This window comes from Orbicella faveolata, unplaced genomic scaffold, assembly GCF_042242905.1.
Source record: "Orbicella faveolata isolate gen_17 unplaced genomic scaffold, um_ofav_v1 contig_48, whole genome shotgun sequence".
NCBI classification, from domain to species: Eukaryota; Metazoa; Cnidaria; class Anthozoa; order Scleractinia; family Merulinidae; genus Orbicella; species Orbicella faveolata.
In genome coordinates, this window is record NW_028301578.1 from 7,915,547 (window position 1) to 7,935,378 (window position 19,832).

General features: G+C 39.7%; 3 protein-coding genes across 5 annotated transcripts; 2 read left to right on the forward strand and 1 right to left on the reverse strand.

Annotated features, from left to right (window-relative positions):
* Nucleotides 1-228: 228 nt before the first annotated feature.
* LOC110053152 (uncharacterized) lies at nucleotides 229-9,792 on the forward strand. Of its 2 annotated transcripts, none has more exons than XM_020759346.2 (3): nucleotides 229-625; nucleotides 7,671-8,081; nucleotides 9,042-9,792. In XM_020759346.2, the coding sequence occupies exons 1-3, from the start codon at nucleotides 553-555 to the stop codon at nucleotides 9,152-9,154; spliced, it is 597 nt and encodes a 198-aa protein (XP_020615005.2). In that variant the 5' UTR covers nucleotides 229-552; the 3' UTR covers nucleotides 9,155-9,792. The 2 variants fall into 2 exon arrangements, with proteins under 2 accessions (XP_020615005.2, XP_020615004.2); XM_020759345.2 differs by lacking the exon at nucleotides 229-625 and adding an exon at nucleotides 4,413-5,038.
* An 864-nt stretch (nucleotides 9,793-10,656) lies between these two features.
* LOC110053151 (uncharacterized) lies at nucleotides 10,657-14,317 on the reverse strand. Its single transcript, XM_089281663.1, has 4 exons — nucleotides 14,236-14,317; nucleotides 13,251-13,553; nucleotides 12,298-12,563; nucleotides 10,657-12,062 (listed from the first exon to the last, which is right to left on the reverse strand). The coding sequence occupies exons 2-4, from the start codon at nucleotides 13,544-13,546 to the stop codon at nucleotides 11,059-11,061; spliced, it is 1,566 nt and encodes a 521-aa protein (XP_089137789.1). The 5' UTR covers nucleotides 13,547-13,553; nucleotides 14,236-14,317; the 3' UTR covers nucleotides 10,657-11,058.
* A 347-nt stretch (nucleotides 14,318-14,664) lies between these two features.
* LOC110053150 (uncharacterized) lies at nucleotides 14,665-19,519 on the forward strand. Of its 2 annotated transcripts, none has more exons than XM_020759343.2 (5): nucleotides 14,665-15,081; nucleotides 15,431-15,510; nucleotides 16,432-16,657; nucleotides 17,131-17,411; nucleotides 17,800-19,519. In XM_020759343.2, exons 2-5 carry the CDS (start codon nucleotides 15,453-15,455, stop codon nucleotides 18,975-18,977), a joined length of 1,743 nt encoding a protein of 580 aa, XP_020615002.2. In that variant the 5' UTR covers nucleotides 14,665-15,081; nucleotides 15,431-15,452; the 3' UTR covers nucleotides 18,978-19,519. The 2 variants fall into 2 exon arrangements, with proteins under 2 accessions (XP_020615002.2, XP_089137584.1); XM_089281458.1 differs by lacking the exon at nucleotides 14,665-15,081 and adding an exon at nucleotides 15,220-15,326.
* Nucleotides 19,520-19,832: the final 313 nt, after the last annotated feature.

Genomic DNA, 19,832 nt, shown 5'->3' on the forward strand with positions numbered 1-19,832 from the left:
TTTCTTTTTTTTTTTTTATGAAAACAGTGTGGATTTAATTCTATACGTTAAGTTCGTTCCCATCCTTCTTGTTTTAATTTTGCAAATCAGCACAAATTTTGCGGCTTTTAGTAAGTTAACAAGGTATTATTGTCCTTGCAGATCCTTGTATTCAAGTGGTTTTGTTTCCAATTCTTTCCGTGACCGCTTCTGTCTTCTAAAACCATTTATATGCTAATACATCATCTCAATCACAATATCCTATCCACTCTTATTTGACAATCTTGTGAATGTTATTTTTGAAACCCTGTGATGATTAGTAAATATTTCCATCGGGCCGTTGTTATAACGATGTTTTAAAATTCCTTGCGTGAGTCAGATTAATTGCAAATTACACAATGCCCTGAATACATTCAGCAGGGGATGGCTTCCAAAAAACCGCAGCGCCGAAGTTCACGTTTGCTTTCTACTGAATATATATATTCATCTAGCTTGGAGGAAAGCATGCGATAGGTTGTTTTGGACAGCAGAACTTTCTTTTTCGGAAACAGATTTGCAGAGGTCGACTTAAAGATGTATCTCCGATGGATTGCAGATTTTTTTTTGACGAAATATTTGCTGCTGTTATTGCTGGATCTTCGTACAAGTAAGTTTAACTAAAATTACCATAATGATTACTTGTTTGCTGTTTACATTTGAAGGGGTTCTTTGCGACCGCATGTTCGCCATTTCTTCGCATTTCATTTCATTTCACCTTGTCCTTGCGACCGCTTTACGAACGCAGAAATTTGAAAAATGAGTCAAACGAGATGAAAATTCGCTTGTCTTTATACTTAAGAAATGGCGATTTCAGATTTTAGAAAGAAGACAACAGGATTTTAATGACAGAGCGTACAACTCGCCGCGAACAGAACAAGCTTAGAGCAACAACAGGTTCAGCCTTCGTTCATCTTTCAGTTGCCCACACCATGTTTTCATTTTCCAAATTTCTTGACAAGACTTCAGTGGCATGCAAATTTCTGTTCTATTTCCACTAAATGAAAATTTCATGATCATCGTTTTAATATTCAACGCTTTTTAGCGTCTCATCAAAGAAGATTAAAAGTCGGCAGTGAGTTCGCTGTTGTTTGGCGGGCAGGCACGTGTGAGTCGATTGTTTCACCGTTCGAGACTGTCTTATTTTTTTCCCCTTTTCAGTTGACTGAAGGCTTTATAAATGGCCAGTCCTAAATTGCCTGTAACACTAAGAGATCGTTAGTCCATCGTAAGGGAATTTATTTTTAATCCAGTGGCGACGACCGCACCAGCTAAAGCGCGTTTCATTGTTCGCGAAGATTTTGAACTGTCGTAGAACTTTCGCTAAATAGTGTTTACAACGAGTCAAGTCGCCAGGTCATATTTTAAGCGTGCCACTTGTCCCTTCAACGTGATCGCCGTACCAGCGAAAGAATGGCCCATCTTTGCCGGCTGTTTCTGTAAGCCTGTAGCCGTTTTTTCCGGTTAGAAATAAGAGATTGTATCTCTAAAAAGTAGGCAAGTGTTTCGCCGAATTTTCATTTTACTTAAATGACAGCTGCAGTTCTGCGGTTTTTATTCATCTACCATAACCAGTCTGGTTAATTGCTGTAGTAATTACAGGCTTAGTAGGATTATTTTTTCCCAATGCCTCCAGGCTACAAAGTGAACACTCTAGGCCGAAACAATTAAAATGTCAAATTTCTAATCTCGATCGTTTCGTCGACTTTTCAAGTCTTCAAGAACTAAAAAATTACTTTTAACAAGGCGGTTATCTTAAACCTATAGTTTGTACGTGCCCTTGCTTACAACATTTGTCTCACTTTCAGTAGAAACGTGACCATTTGATTCAACACATGCAAATATTTACCCGGCAACATAGCCCAAGATTTGCACATCAGCCTTATTATACACTTCCATAACTTTCTTCTGTTCAATGGCGCTACCAGTGGTCTCCTAGCAACGCTGACAGCTCAGTTGTCGGCCCGAATTGTTATGACTGTTAAAGACAGTTGGAAAATTACACCCGCTGCTTCAGTGATCGACCAACTGTGAATTAGAAGATAATTTCCCTATCAAACCTTATCACTTTTATTTGCCATTGTTAAGCCGTGAAATGAAGTATTAAAACGTCCTGGAAAAAAAATGGTCAGTAGTTATTGGCCAAATAGAAGCTTGAATCAGTACTTGATTGTTAAACCCGTCTAACTTCTGCCAATAAACATGCTGAACTATAACATAACTTTAAATGTATACAAGAAGCGTGTTCTCGAAAAATTCATGATCACTCGGTGTTACAACAAGACCAAGAAGATGTCAGAAAACTAATTAAAAATTTGTGCTAAACTTGAAAACGTGAGGCTCGATGCGTTTAAGATGGTAATTGCTTCCGTGTCTTTACTTAAACATGATGTGGTGTCATTTTTGGACAACGATAAATTCCGTTGATGTCCGAGATCACGTAGAGATCACGGCCATATTTTCCGATGTCACGTCAACTATAAAATAATCTATTGAAAATACTCATCTCGTGTACTCAAATTGTGCTCTATATTGATCTTTTTCAAACATGGTCGAGTATACGGCGGCTTACAATGCAACGATTGGTCTGAACGCGGATTTTGTTGGAGAAGTTACTAGGCAACGTTAGACAACCCTTAATTTTGGCCCATGGTGATGTGACAACTTTCAGAGAGACGTGGAGTACCCTTGCTGTCTTTTGATTGAACCAAAAGAAACGGAGACCATTTAAATTATTTAAGTACTTAGACAAGGATTTCCGCTTGTTTCACCAAGTATGAGATAACAACATGTTTTCATCCTTCTGCCTTGATGTCCATCATAGTATATGTCATAACCTTGTCAGAGTACTAGACCACGAGTAGTCCCTCTTTCGCTTATTGATTAGTTCAGTTCGTCGTTTGTGAATGTAAATAAACCGCGAAAAAGCATGGGCGCGCGAAATTCTGGGGGCAAGAAGCGTGCGAAAGATATCCCTGGGATTTCGCGCGGCGATTTTCAGTTTTTCCTGGCGGTTTTCTTTCGCGTCACGTACAGGAGTGGACTACGACGTGAAGTCGTGACAGCTTGGAGATTCTTGATCAATGACAAGAAACACGCCCCCAAAAAACCTGATGCCAACTTGATATTTGAAATAATAATCACACTAACTATGCTTGAGACGAGAGAAAATAACAATAAAGTACGAGAGTTTATGGAAAGCCATAACTTTCTTATGTGGTTGTTTATCGTTATTTGGTGTGGTTTCTTTATTATGTGTTGTAGTTACTTCATTATGTTGTGTGGTTTCCTCATTATGATGTTCAGGGTCCATTTCTTCAGAAGATAGCTTACATATTTCATCCACAGTTTGCTTTTCGCGCTGGAAGTTCTCAATATTAAAGATGCCTAAGGTGCATCTTGTCAAGTATAGTTGACAAATTGTCTTTGCTTGTTCTCGCCATTTTGTCGTCTTTAACACCGGGGAAGAGAAGGAACTGGGACCCATCTTAAAACCGGTTTAACCAGTTCGTGATAGCGAGAAGCCTGGGTACTAGAGCTTGGTATCGGAAGTGAGGTCAAGAAGACATAAAGACGAAACCACATGACGTAATGATCAAACCACATATTGAAGATACCAGACAACATAACAGCGTAACCACATTACACCATGACAAGAGCACAAGACATAACTTAACAACCTCGATACATCACGATAAAACCACACCACGTAATGAAGTTATTACACCACATCATGATAAAAACATACCACGTCAGGACTACATTACAAGACATAATGAAGAAACCACAAAACATAATGGAGTAACTACAACACATAATGAAGAAACCACACAACGTAATGAAGTAACTACAACACGTTATGAAGAAACCGCACCAAATAGTGATAAACAACCACATAAGAAAGTTATGGCTTTCCATGATAGAGTTGCTTAACCTCTATTTTAGCTAAAAACGATTCTGAAAATAATCAACTTGACAAGCCGAAATTTTTAACCTTAACTTTGTTCCATTCAGAAATTGTTAAAAACCGCCTAAATTACTCCAGTGATAAGTCCGCTCTCGACAATTTCTTGGATATGGCAAAATAAACAGATTTCCATTACTGGGTTTTCAATAATAAAGCACGAAAACTTTGGCAGTCAAAGTAAAAAAATAAAAAACCATCTCCATACACAGTCTCAACTGGTTTGTAAAGCTTTGTCAAATCTGGTGTATTGGGTATACAGCTCGAAAGTACCTGCACTGATGACATACAAGACTTATCAGTTGTTTTTTTTTTTTTTTTTTTTTTGGGAGGGGGGGGGGGGTGGCTCCTGTTTAATACTTGGCTTGCTATATTTTGCATAAAATATAAGGTTAGCATACAATAACTATGAAATGAGCAGGTACCTGCCAGTTATTTTAGTCTTATTTTGAGAATATGCCACAGGTTGTCTGTTAAGTGAACGCGATGTTAAACATTTTCCACTCGCGAACTCAATACTAAGGAATTCGATGATGTTTCCTTTTATATAAAAGGTTTTTGTAAGGACGCTCAATACGCATGCAGTTGTAACGTGATCTACGGATCGGTTATAAAGTGTTCCGTAATGTCGCTTGCTTTTCAATTTCGTCTTTGAGGCTGATAATTTTATTCTGTTTCAAGTGGTCACAATGACAACAAAGCCGATATTGTATTGTCTTTATCCATCTGAAAAAAGCTTACATCCGCAGATTGTCTGGCGTCCAGTACTCCTTAAGATGCCAGGCATTGTTATTTAGGTCTAAATCCTAATGCACGGACGGATTTCCGCCAGTTACACCTTTAACCTGGATTGCGTGCGCTGACTCAAACGTTTTTGCATCTTTATACGCGAAACGTGCTGAACCTTGTAGTTCCCAGACGCAGGCGACGAGGCATTGAATTATGATCAAAGAGGTTAACGTTACACTCGCATGAAACTTGAAAACGCGTCTTCCTTTGCCATGGAATATAGAGCAGCTTTGGTGATTATTCAACTGACACTAGCGTCTGTGCATTCACGTAAGTCTTCTTCGTAATATTTTACGTCTGGTAAAATCATGAATTTGAAGCTTAAAGTTTCGTGGTTTTTTTTTCTTTCTTTCTTTCTTTGGAGTAGCCTGTTGAGTTAACTAATATTCAACACTCACAAGAAATTGAAAGGATGAGGTGAAAGTTAGCGATTATATTTAAAACGGCTGCGCAGGGAACTTAATATTGATATTTTGTCGAAATCATGTGTTTAATTAATAGGTTTGTAACGCGGAATAAGCCCATATGCTTAAAATAGTAATCTGAAAATCTATATATAATCCCGGCTTCTTGTCGTTCTGTGTTTGGAAATTGGCTTTGACTATTAACGTTGCTTGTTTCAGGGTTTTGCTTCATTGCAACTCAGTCCTTAATAAGTTTACAATAATTACAAGTCATTTTTTACTGTCATATAAGACACGCCGATCGCGGTTAACTTGCGGTATTTGCATATCAATACAGTTAGACATAGAGCGAAATTTCGGAGACAATTTCACCACGATTTGGAAAGATTGGGTTTTTCTTAAGCTGCCTAAAGCTCTTATTTTATTTTAAGTTTTAAACTACATTTCTTTCAATCACTGATTAACTTTGTTTGTAAGAAAAGAAAGTAAAAGGAGTCTCAGGGGTGGCGAATGGTATTAAAATGCGAGACTTTGCGAGCCCGAGACATTTTGACTTCTTCAATTGCGAGACCGAGACTTTAAAGTGTTTTGAATGCGAACTCAAGACGTCAGTTCAGGTTCTAAGATGTTTTCATGTCATTTAACTTTACTAAAAAAAAATAAATAAATAAACAAATCGGTACTTCGCGACTTTCTTAGCCTTGAAAAAAATCGAGACTGCGAGACAGCTTTGTGAGAAAAATCGAGACTGCGAGACTCACATAACCGCTAAAAGACGAGACTGCGAGACCCGTGAAATTCGGCGAAAATTTTGCGAGACCCATGGTTTTTGAAGGACCATTCGCCACCCCTAGTCTCCGCTGACGAAAACGTCACCAAACAAAAGGTTTAATGAGCAGAACAAGAGCTGTGCACGTGCGTTTTAAACGTTCGTGCATTTCGCAGCCGTCCTCAACAAAAGAACAACGTGAATCAAGTTCTGCGTATTTTGGTGAACGTGAGCCTACGACGGCAATTTTATTTTTGTATTTCTATTTAGAATTGATCGCAGGCATTATGTGTTTAGTTTGAGCTGGTTTTCAGACCGATTGGCGACAGAGCAAATTCAGATAGTCACAAAATTCAAAAGTATACATAAGAGCAGATCCGCCGTAAAGCGACTTCATAGCAACAGAAAGGTTACGGCAAACGTAAAACTGTGAGTCTTATTCCTAGTTTTACTCGTAATTCGTCATGTTTTACAGCTTGCTTCAATTCCGTGTCAAACTTTATTGCTGTACAAACATATGGGTTGTTGGCCAAGCTTGTTTGGATATTAGCCCTTATTGCGTGTTCAAGGACGTCGACTCCGTCTCGGTCCATAAACAAGCAAAAACACGAACTTGGCCAATGTCCAGCCATCTTGACCGAACAAGCTTGGTCGATAACTCATATGTAACGCGCTTGGACAAGGTAAACTCAAACTCAGTCTTCCCAAGGCCTTCCGTCGAATAGAGTAAGATCTGGATACGAGAATATGAGCAGGAATGCTGGAACCCAGAAGTAAAGGGGAAGGGGAGTTTACTCAGGGTGGGAAAAGACAAAAGAAAGGGGGCTCTTGAGGCGTCCAGAACTGGGAGGGATCAAATAGGACATCGCAACATTTCAGAGTATTTTGTCATAGATTTATATTAGAAAACTAAGCCCTTTGCTAATCATTTTGCTTGTTTTTTCCTTCCCTGCCAATTGTGGGAGCCGCTATGGCCTCATGGTTAGTACGCTTGTCCTTGGATCGAGTGGTCCGGGTTTGATCCATGGCCGGGGACATTGCGTTGTTTTTTGGGGGCAAGACACTTTAAAGCCCTGGTCAAACGGAGCAGCAAGTAGACGCAAGTTCTCAACTTGCGTCTACTTGCGACTCCGTTTGGCCAGGCCTTGCGTGCACTTGCATTGACTTGCGATGACTTGCGCTCACTTTGGTCGAGATCAAATTTGCACGCAAGTTGACGCAAGTTTTTCACCGTTTGGCCACCCAACCAAGTCAACGCAAGTTGAGTGACGTCCATTAGCCTATTATTAGCCACTGAAATACAGGATATGCCGTTTGCCTTGAAATGGGTTTTTTTTGCGCCCTGCGTGTACTTGCGAGGAAACTTGGGAGTCCGTTAGGTCACCCAACGTAAGTCTCTATGCAAGTTCAACATGTGGCTACTTGCGATTACTTGCGAGTCTGTTTGACCAGGGCTTAACCGGCAAACTTAATCCCGGATAGAAATACTCTTAGTCGCTTCTTGCTACAGAAACCGGGATAAGCTCCGGCCTGCCGGGCCACTTGACTCGTATGCAGACTTTACTTTTTTTGTCAATCAATCCCTCAACTGATAAACTGTAGTTTTTGACTACAGAGCAGTTTAAATTGAGTGTCATAAAACCAAAACCAAAATAATTCCCCAATTCCTTAATTACAACGCTGAAGACAATGCTACTCTAACAAAAACATTACTTCCCTTATCTTATAGGCAAACCCTTACCAACCCTAAGTGACCATCGCATTAGTCTACAATGCTTACAAGACTATATGCTGCTTGACATGGACTTACAAGATATACCGAAACTAGAACCAAATACCTTACATCTGCGACACTTCTCGTGTAAACCACAGGTCACGAACACACGCGCCATATTTCAGGTACCCTTTCAAGGTTGCGGGACAACCCTCGTGACAGAACCGAACCATATCGTTTATAAAAATGTCGTGGATAACTCGCAGCAAGTAAACGGGTCACGCGTGGCTGTCAGACACGCGCCAGAACTTTACTATCCCTTCGCGTGTCGTTATCGCCAAAAGTACATCGTCACCTTGAAAGAAGGACAACAGGGCAATCAAAGAAATGACGATGGTCAGGAAAAAGGAAATCGCACAAGAGAAGGTGAAAACGTTATTGCTTAATCCTTGTCTTTTAAGTATTTAGTATTATTTAGTATTATTTAGCATTTAGTATTGTAAAACAGTATTAAGAGTAGACCTATCACATTTAATAGATAACTGTAAGAACTGTGATATATGCTGCTGGGCCGCTTTAAATTTTACATTCTATATATATTTGATATCTTTTAAGCTTTTTAATTCTTACTAAGTTCATATATTTCATTTACTTATTTATTTACTTATTTATTTATTTATTTATTTATTTTATACTTTATTCATTAAATTGTAAAACATTTTAACTTTAGCTAAGGTGTATTTTATTGTGTAAATAATGTCCCCAATTAGTTTTTTTTTTTTTTTAAGCTACATACTATTGACACTTTAATAAAGTTTTTCATTCATTCATTCATTCATTCATTCATTCATTTAGCCCTGGGATATTTTTCGTTCGGGGTCCTGGGGAGCTCGGGCGGGGGGCGGGGGGGGGGTACATGTGTCTTCAAATGGGGTAAAGTCAATGGTGCTCAAACTTATATAGTGTGTGGACCATCCGAGCATGTTCACTGAAGTGATATTCACTTGTCTATCATGACATCAAAGAGCACCACAACGACGTCACACACTTCAAAATGTCCGCCATCTTGGAACCGCCATCTTGGATTAAATTTGTAAGTGGTAATATCTCCAGCATAAATTGAGCAAAACAATAAAATGCAAGAGTAAATAAATGAAAAGAATTTCGAAAACATCGTCATAAAATCAAAATTCGAACTAAAACAAAAATTTATGCTTGAAAAAAAAATCCAAATTTGGGTGAAGCATCCTTTGTAAACATGGTTGCCGTAGAATCGTCAAGTTTAGGTTGACACAACAAAACGTTCCTTGATGTAACAGCTCTGTATAATATGAATTCAGCTAAGGACATCATCACCGGTTGTTTTTTCCTCTGTGTTTCTTTCAGATACCCCTTCGGAAGTATCCAAAAACAGCGTCTCAAGTTCTCACTGTCATCACTTAAGTGTGCTTTTATTTGGACTTCAACTTCTTAAAATGTTGAAACAAGTCTTGATTTGATTGGAACCGTCGCGTCGGTCAATATCCTGGGTGCCATGAGGAAGTAGACGCCTTAGACAAGAAACGAAGTTGCCTCCTAGCTATCACAGCTGCTTAGAGAAGTTCCCTTGAGATAGGCTTCCACATGCTACTTAATGAAATAATCATTGAGTAATGCCCTACAGATGGCTTATTTTACGGTTCCTTGTTACACTGAACTATACTGAACCCTCCAGCAATTCACAGCGTGAATGAGTGTTTGTGCTCGAGTTTATATTCAAGTGTCAAGTTTGTACTTCGTCTAAATCATTCCCAATCTCACCATCCTTGTTCCTTCAAGATTCGTCATTAACTCTTTGATGTTTTCCACCTAATTAAACGATTATTTGAAGAATCCCTTATTAGGATGATAAGTCTAAAGCTCGACAAAAAAAAAGACATTTGACTTTGCTCAACAAGAGGGCTGTAAGCGAAGTGTCTTTTTGGGAAAATAGCAAGTATTAGGTTTTAAATAGAGGAAATAAACGCAAAAAAATTAAAGCTACGATTATATTAAAAGGGGGGCAATTGACTTTTCATACCATGATAGTTTATATCAACTGGAATATTAATTATTTATATATTTTAATTGATTAAAACCATTATTAGCATTTGCCACATTTTTCGTGTGTTTTTTGTCAGATTTACATTAACGCGAAAGTGTTTTAGCTCTGTTATTGCTAATAAATCATTATTTTATGATTCTTTTTTCCCGCACGTAAGACGTTTGCTCAAGGAGTCAAAACTCATTTCTTAGGTTATTAGATTCTAAAGGAGAAGACTGACAAAGTAGTTTCTTACCCACCTTAGCTTCTTTTGTTCCACTGTAGCTACAGGGGAAAAAGACGGGGAAGGCCACTCCTTCCTCCAGTCCATGATTTCGACGGAGCTTGCTAAATTGAGGTCAGCGACATGCTAAGCTAAAGCGCAAACTACAAAAAGGCCACGCTGTCTTAAAATGCAAACGTGTCCCTTCGCTCGTTAAGTAGTTGTGATTACAGTCAACAGAGGCTTAACACATCAACGAAGCAAAAGGGTCAGTTCTGTTTTGTATTGACACTTTCGCCCCGTTGAGATTCCTTTTTACACAAAAGACTCAGGGTGATTTGTGCACAGGTTCAACTGCAGTGAGCGTTTTGCATGAACTGTTTACCTTTTTCCAAAATCCGCCCTACTGCATAGCAAAACGAACCGATTTCGACATCATCAGGCTTGTGGGAATGGCATTTGTTTGGTTCTGTGTTTGATGTCCAAATGCCATACCTTGCCATCCAGCATCGTAGACTTTTTGGCATGTCTTTTAAGCAGGTTAATCACGGAGCTCGGATAAATCATTCTGTGACTCGTTTTACCAGTTTACAGCGTTCTTTGACTACGAAGATGGTAGATGCAATTTTCCATGGGAAATATTACTTCTTCAACTTGATCCACCACATAACTTGACCGTTAGGCAACCAAACGAGTGACCATGCAATACAAAATAATTCCGAATTAAAGATACTTTATTTCCCAGGTTTCTTTTCATTTATGCTAAATAACAAGAAATTAGAAAACAACTGAAAGATTATTATTTATGTTTCTTTGCATTTTCTAATTTTCATGACCAGATTAAGGCGTTATATTACACAAAATTGCTTTGCCCCCGACTCGGTGCAACTACTTCTCAAACAGCAGTGGCCGTTGGACATGTTTGAGCGGAATTTTGAAATATCAGATGTTTTTCAATGAATCAATCAGTCAGTCGGTCAGTTAGTCTGTCAGTCAGTCTGTCAGTCAGTCAGTCAGTCAGTCAGTCAGTCAGTCAGTCAGTCAGTCAGCCAATCAATATCACTTATGTTGCTTTTAATTGTTTATCAAGTATTTCTCTTGGAACTCTACTAATGTTCTTAACTAACCGGGGAATCAGACCATTTTACATCCCAACTCAATCCAGACACGTCGTGGAACTTTCCTTCCAACTCGAATTCATACAGGCTCTCGTTAGTCAGAGCATTAATCACTGCTGGCAGCCACTCGTACTTCTGTTTCATGTCGTTCCATAACCAAGGTTTATCATCTCTCTGACTCACTCTCTTCAAGAACTTGAAGAGTGGCTCGTCAGGGCTTCCTATTCTGTACGGAAAGTCAGGTCGGCTCTCAGATCCTTGGTGTGTTTCATGAAAATTTGGACTAGAACCTCCTTTGCCTCCACCCCATCGGAGAAATCCTTCCAGTTTAGCACTGAACTGAACCTGTATCGTAGCCTTATAAGGCACAGTCACGTTCTTCCTCGCCACGTTAAGTTGATACCTTGTCACCGAAAGACCATCGACCTTTTGCGTCTCGGGCACTCTCATGATATCCCAATTTATTTCTCCGTTCTCATCTTTATTTACTTGACCGCTCTCTGCTTCCCCTGACAATGTCACTGAAGCGCTGAAGGACCCAGCAATTTCAGAACCTGGGGACTTGTATGAAAGTGAGATGGATGCACCAATTCCCGCCTTCCATCTGCTTGTTGAGGAATGGACCACAGTTCGCACGGTTTTTATCTCGCGAGTGATTGTCGTCTCTACGGGTAAAGGATCTTCATTCTGTATCTCTCCAAAATCTTGAACAATAGGCTTCATATTGTCTACAACTGGCTTGCCGTAGTCTATGTTCTTGACTTTGAAAGAGAAATTTTCGTAGGTGATCTTCAAGCGATCTTCTGCCTTAAATCCCTCGCACGGTTGTTGATAATTGGCCGTCCAGGTATCTCCTTCTCTTCTAAAGTCCATCCCAGGCCATTTGGTTCTGCAACCTCCTGTCCAGCCGTAGCCCATAGCATGTGCTAGTGTTCCCAAGTTTTCTAAAGTCACGTCCATAACACGGGATTTGGCTTGGTCAAGTGATGTTAGAGCTCTTTGTCCTACGAACAGAAATACTAATATGAAAAGGTGTGCTTTAGAAAAAGCAGCATGATGTTTTGTTAAATGACAAAAAATATACTTTGTTAAGTCATAGATATAGCAATGCAAAACATCGTTGCTTAACCTTTCATTGCCAGGGAGGGGAAAATCACTTTATGACATCGATAGAAAAGAAAACAATTACAATCGTGACATAACTGGACAAAAAAAGAGTTTGAAACTTGTTCATAATACCTTCAAGCATCTTGCAGCACCTTAACTTTTTAACACTCGACAATTGCTCTCCGGCTCCTCGATATAATCCAACCAATAGGAATCCATCCCTACTGCACTGCCGCAAGGATTCCTGGCCAGCATCCTGGTCATAGCAGTCTGGGTACGAGTATGGATGAAGAGAAGGCTTACAGCAGGTTGCCCATTGGATGCTCTTCAGCTCGTCACTAGACCCCCGGTGAAACCCTCGAAGAAAGAATCCAGGCGAACATGTCGCCCAGCCTTCGCTGGAACAAAACCAGACGTTTTGGTTTCCTCAATTGTTATACTTTGTGGTCTTTCCTTGTTTAACAATAAGATAGTTTTTAATTGAGTGTCGTAAAACCAAAACTAATATAATCGCTCTAGCCAATCGCAAAGGGCACAGACAATCCAATTAACCAATCAAAACTCAAGGAACGTACATGTAGATGACGCGTAGCGCGGGAACGTGTGAGAACAAGTTGATTTCAGTTTTACTTCCGATTAGATGAAAAAATGGCGCGACTTTGATGAGCCAATCATGTAGCGTAGTAATGAAAACCAATTACGTTTCGGCACTCAAATGGAAACCGCTCTAGGCGGATTACGTTCCTCTATGTGACCTATAATCATGGAATCCCAGAAATAACTGACTGAGCTCTATAAAAATGAAACGAAAGCAGGAAATCTTTTCCCAAAAGCCACGTTCTTAGTGTTTCAATTTGATAAAATTAAAACATTGCTTCATTAATACGGAATTAAATTTAACTGAATACACATAATGGTTCTGAACGGGAAGGGGCCCGAAAGGAACCTTAAGGATACTGTAAACCCTAAGTCAAACAGATAATCAATGACCCAAACTTAAACGGTGAGGGGCGAAGATTTAACTGATTTTATGTACCAGTGATATGAGCAGCGTGTTACTGTTGATGAAGGCATCTGAACGTTACCTGCTGAAACTTAGTTGCCAGTCTGCTGAGTGGCAAGTGAAAGGCCAGTCTTGATGCAGGCTTGGCGGCCGGCAACATTTTCCCGCTGAAATGTCTTTAAGGTTGTCGTTGGCTCCTCTGACTTCTAGTCCTTTTAGGTACAAGTACTGTTGTTCTGATGGACACTTGGCGTATCCCTCCTTCTTCATACCGTCACCGAATTGGGAAGAAGGTCCGCACTCGCTCTTTTCTGAGATCACACTTGGCATCACCAGCAACAAAATGGTGAACAAGAACATTAAATCCATCCACAACATTTGATATCTGGGAAAATGATGGACACAAGGACAAAGAGAATAAATAATCTATAGTTAATGTTAAACTTGGAACTGAATCTATTTGTTTTGTTCTCAGTGGACAAACGCTCTGCAGCGCCCTTTCCTCTTGAAACTATAAACTGGCGAATTGTTGGTTTAACCAGTACAAATTGTGGGCGTGTAACCTGCAATAAACTAACATCCCACCGGAATGGAATAACAATATTCTTAGTCACTTTGTGCTTTCAAGACCCGAGTTCGACCCTCGATTTGCTCCACTGGGTGGGATAAAAGTAAAGGTGTTAATAATCGAAAGTAGTAACTGGGAAAATCAACTCTGGATACAACAGAATTAGTTTTACTTTAAGACTTGAACCCACTGTCATCCATTTATCTCAAAATCAAAATAATGATTTTCCTAGCTGGTGTCCATAGATTTTTTTCTTGTGTTCCCTTCGCGAATTAGCTGATTCATCATAGCAGTAACCTCATGTTGCCGAGTTGTCGAACAAAACGCAGGCATACTTTGTGCAGATAAGTAATAGTTGATATTTATCAGACAAAATGTTACAATAAGAAAGAAAACCAAGTAAGTACCGGTGTTAGTTTGTAATTTTTCCAGTTTTTTCAGGAATAATCGAAAGACGTTTTAAGACGATAAGAGCTTACTTAGTTGAGAAGAGCGTTACCTATTTTCATTCGGCTCTCACTGTTCTGTTTCCAAATACGATTTTGTTGTTATCTTGCTAATAACATTGACTCACCACTATTTACTAGAATTGCTTTAAAGTGACACGTTTGTCAAAAGGTCATTTTATTATAGAGTTCTTATTCGTTCAACTTGACGGAACCTGCTTTCGGGATGGGCGACTATTAAGTGGTATTGCACTTAATATTGACTTTAGAAGACACGGCTATAAATTCGCAAACCAGTTTCTAGTTGTTTGTTTATGATTCTCCTAACAATTTGGTACACTTGAGCCCAGTTTTATATGGCCTGGTCTTCTACAAGTGTCATGTACCGCATGCAATAGCATATCAAAGACTGATACTGAAGTCTTAAAGGCCATTTGATTCCGGTTTGGAGACCCTGCATTTTTTTCTTTCCTTTCCTCTGAGTGATTGATATTTTCTCATAACTTGACGCTTGCTGTCAAACGCTTGTCTTAGCATTTTTTTTTCTCACTGGCTTACCTCGACCAAACCTGCTTTTGGGGCGGGGAACTAAATTGGGTGAATGTAATTAATAAATTGATCACTTAAGAAAACATGCACTAAGCTAAGGGAGCTGTCACAACTTGTAAATCACGGTTTGGCACTCCACGTCTGTTGTTTAGTTCTACTTAGGTATACCTGAGAAATTTATACACTTCCTTTTTGCCGTGCAGATATCGCAGGTACTCCGGTGGTAATTATTCAAAAATCTGTCATTTGTCAAAAGGGAGGTCAACTCAGCTTATCGATAGACAACAAATAATTTCAGTTCTACAGCAAACGGAAAGCCTGTTAATTATCCTTTAGTCTCTGGATTTCAGGTGGGAAAGAATATTTTTGATGTTTTGAATTAAAATCTACCTTACTGTTGAAATGCTTGAAAAAACATTATTCCATCTATGACATGTATATGACATATTTGTGATGTAATGAGTGGTCAGCAATCTTCAAGCGTACAGTACGCGCTTTTGGTAGCTATAGACATTGGGAAAAGGAAGCTTATATACTAGAAATCTAGTTATCGATCCCTTATAGCATACTTCGGATAGAAAATTACTACTTAAGGGTAAATATTTATTGGAAGATATACGACCCATTCAGCGCTAGCGAAGTTGAGTTTAGTTGTTGAAGGTACGCTGGGTTTAACATTTACATTTTGTTTGGTTTAAGGTACAGACAGAATACACCTGAAATGAGGAGTGTCGCAACAGTGGTTTTTATAGCATGGTGTCTGTCCATATGCCATTACGGTAACGTATGTTATATACAGTGTGGTACAGTTTTTCCCCGCGTTATTTGTGCTTTCGATTCTGATCAGTCCAAAGAGCTTAAGGCACCCATTTGGATCAATCCCATTTGAAGGAGCTACATCACGGTTTGCGCATTTGGAATCGTTTAGCCTAAATTTTTCAAGTTTGTCGTTTGCAATCGGTGTTTATCTTCTCCATCCTTAACCATTCTTGTTCGTTTACGGTTTTTTATTATCTCTTTGGTGTTTTTCTATCTTAGTAAACTGTTATTTTCATATATTATATATTTTATATAGTTAAAGGTAATCTTGTAAGTGGCCAAAATAGCTAAAAATGCCATGACTGATGAGCTCCTTTATAAGCTAAGTGTGGCTCAATTTATTTCTTTACTTGTTTTGATACCTTTATCCAGTCTTAAGTGAAGCTGAACCTCATTTATCCGTTCAGCGCAGGTCAAAAAGAAAATAGGGTTATAGGAGTTTGAAGAGGCTCGCAGATGAAAATGATCATAAATAATTCAGCCATTAACTGAGCTTTCCCTGAGCCAAATGAAAGGAGGAAAAACAAGATGGTTGTATTAACTGGATGACCGTCATTAGGCAGGGTTCAATTCATAAACATGTTGAATTCACTTGAGGTTCGTATTGGCTGGGGAAATTAATCGAATTCTTCTATAAACTTGAAAAAGAGGAACATCAATGTTTCTCCAATATAGATCAAACACGGAGCCCGTTAACAATAACGCTTTCATGATATTGGCCCTTCAAGACCTTTAAAGATGAAATTTTAATGTATCCTTTCTCAGTGTTAAGCAGATAGTTCCGTGGTTTTTGAGATCGCTTCAAGACTTTCAAGACACCAAGTTAAAGTCCCACTTGTTTTTCCTTTTTCGTTTTAATTTCTAACTGATTTTTTTTGAAGGCTCGACAGAAAACTGTAACATGGAGGATTGGAGTAGGTCATTTAGCCAGAAAGGTTTCACAAGTTGTTCATCCAGAGATGGTTATTACTACATCACCGGTTTTGAAAGGACTGATGATGACTCGCTTCTAGGACTCAAGAAAGCAAAGTGCTGTAGACGAAGCCAAACCTTTTGGAACGTTCCAACGCAGTGCCAAATGCCAAACTGGATAAACACGATGGGAAAGTAAGAAAACTGTTTTTTTCCTTTTTTTTAACAGTAGTTAGCTCTGCTTTGCAAATTGGGGGCGCTAGCTATGAATATGAGTAGAGACAAATATTGTAAATAGGATTGAAAACTTGTGAAAAATCCAGGTGGAGGCTGACCAGTTGCAATAGGCTATTTTCAAAAATGGGGGGGTTGAATTTGGGACCACCGAATGCAAATCCTTCCATAGTTCGTCTTGTGTGATCGTCAGGGTGAGAGTCGTTTAACATTTCAACAAAAATTATTTTCAGAACTACATGTACCCTCATCCGGACGATCACGCAAGACGAACTACTGATACTCCTGGGTCCAAACCATTTACAATGTTACAAATCCATCTAGTCACAAGGAAGAGGATTTGAGCGCGGGACCTCCATAGTACAAATCCTGCACCCTAACTGGTTTAGAGATGTAAACTCATCAATTTCTTTTTTTGTTGCTGTTTTGCCTAGTCAAGGTGCGAGTCTTTGCCCTCCTGGATTTTTCCTTCGAGGACTGTATCGCGGTGCCAACCATAATATTGGAAACATCGAATGGAGCAAGTGTTGTAAACCATCTCATCATCCGTATGAATATAATGGATGCTACAACGAGGACGTCAGTAACACTTTCAACAAGGCTGGCCTGAGTGAGTGCAAGCAACCGGGCCACTTCATTGTTGGATTTAGGACAACGTCAGGAGATCACAAACTCTCTAATATTGTACAATTTAAATGTTGCAAAATGGCTGAGGGTACGTTTTTTTTTTTTCTTTGACTATGTCGTCCTGCACTACTCATGTGATGATTATGCCATGTTCTTGTCCTTGATAAAATGCAGCTACGGTCGAACCTCCCGTAAGCGGACGCCCTCAAAACCAAAAGAGAGTGTCCGCTAAAAGGAGGTGTCTACTTATGGGAGGTTGAAAATGCAGTGTTTGTATGTGGCTGGCACCATGACAAAGTATCCGCTCATGGCAGGTGACATGTCCGCCTACTCTTAAAAAACTTAACTTAAAAGTGAGCTTGTTGAAATAGCGCTCGCCCCACTGACTAATAAACGTCAGGCTAAGATTTACATTACAGAAGGAAGAAAATAAAGAAATAGCTTGCAAAGTAAAAAGAATTGTCTTCTTCCCACAGAAATTCCAGCACTAACAAATATGAGAGATCTAAAACAGCGCGTTATGGACACCACCATGGACTATCTCGGTCAACTGGCTGGCAATCTGGGATATGCCTGGGCTGGCGGATGCTGGGCACAGTACACAGGTGAAGATTTCCAGAGAAGTGGAGAGACGTGGGAAGCAAGCAACAGGGATCCATGTCCCGGAGAAGGACCAAAGAAAGATGTTCGTTTAAAGATCCATTATGGCAACTTCTCGTTTGGCATGAAGGACGTCATATTTGGCAAGTCTGAGATGCAGTCGTTTAGTCTGGAAGATGAGAAGTTTCTGCAAAGTTACACCAAAAAAGCCATCAATGACAGAGACAGTCCTTATTCGCCCAAGGTTGAGCTGGAATTTCGAAGTGCTCGTACGCTGAAGAATGTCAAGACCACCACATGGGATTCGAAGTTTGGCATTGAGGTGGGTCTGGAGTATGAGCCACCAAGTACGACGGGTGGAGTGGGATTCTCAGCGAAAACAAATTTTAAATACGAATGGGGTGGAGATGAAGAAGAATCAACGGCCGATGAAGACTGGCACATTATCAACATTAAAGAAGCCAAGGAGCTACCCAAGCGGTCTTTCTCAGAATGGCGCGCTATCAGGAAACCCCAAAAAATTACAATCCCGTACACAGCAAAGATTCTGCCCAAATTTTCGGTTATTCTGGAGGGTTACATGAGATGGGGTGGGGGCTACGATGGACAGTCTACCAACTTCCATTCGAAGCATCGAGGGTCAGGCGACCGTGTGATCGTGAAGCACAACTTTGGCGATGCACAGAAACCATTTTACGAAGCCTTGAAAGAACAAAGTGAAGAAAACATGCATCCTTGGCAATGGCACGCAATGAGGCAGCGTTACCCAACAGCCAGGGAACTCATTGATATCCTAACAAATGAGGATCTGTATACGTTCACCATGACAGGCCAGTTTGAAGAAACCACGGAGTACGAAGTGAAGTCCACATGGAGTGCCTCTAAGCCCATTGAACAGCTCCAGGAAGATGTGGGACTTAATGCAACGTTGACATTGGTAGCAGACGAGAACAAGCCTCCAGAGTTTCCACGGATCAAGCCTCCACCGCCTAAAGTAGAGACGATCGACAACAATAAGGAGATGAAACCTCCACCTCCTCAGCCAGTTGGATAAGGAGATAAAGAACTCAGAATATGATTTCAGAGTATAGGACCACCCAATGACAAAAATACACAACACGATTCGAAAACTACGATAGACTGATCAACTCCCTCAACATCGCTCAGCACTAATGTATATGCAATAATCGACTTGTCATTAAGGGACTGACATTCTTCTGTTTACTTATGAGTAAAGGTTACGAATCCTGAATTGGTGTATCTGTGCATCTGTGCATGTTGCATTCAAGTTATTGGCAGCGTTGAACGTTCTTTCTTGCACGGTACGCAGTTCTTCGAGCAGATGTTAATTGAGCTGGTGCCGCAGACGTAAGACCAGAGATAACAAAACAAAATTGTTGTTTTTTCTTTGTTTATTATCGCAGCTAAAGAGCTGAGAGCACGTTCAGCTACGATTTGTGAATTGTTTTAAGTGAAGGAAAAGTGTCATTAGGATAACATTTTGAGATCATTTACAGCAAAGCTAAGAGTAATTGACCTTGTTAAACTATCTTCAAACTAAGGAAATAAAAGCAATCTTCATGATTAACGAAAGAACGGTTGCCATTGTTGTACTCACCTGGTAACAGCCGCTCGTGCGTAAATTTGACGGTTATCATCATCTTCAATGCCAGCATTGTTAAAGGAAGATAGGTTAAGAGAATTGATCACCTGACTGGGAGGAATGAAAAAAAAAAAGAAAGGAAAAAAAAAAAAAAGAAAAGAATCTCAGACGGAGTTCACAAGGCAACATGCCAGAAAACAGAAATCGAATGATCACGAAGAACCTAAATGACGCAATACTCTACATTTTATTCGCATTGTGTCCGCTTTTGACATGCTGGATTGGCGGGCCACATAGTTTACTTTT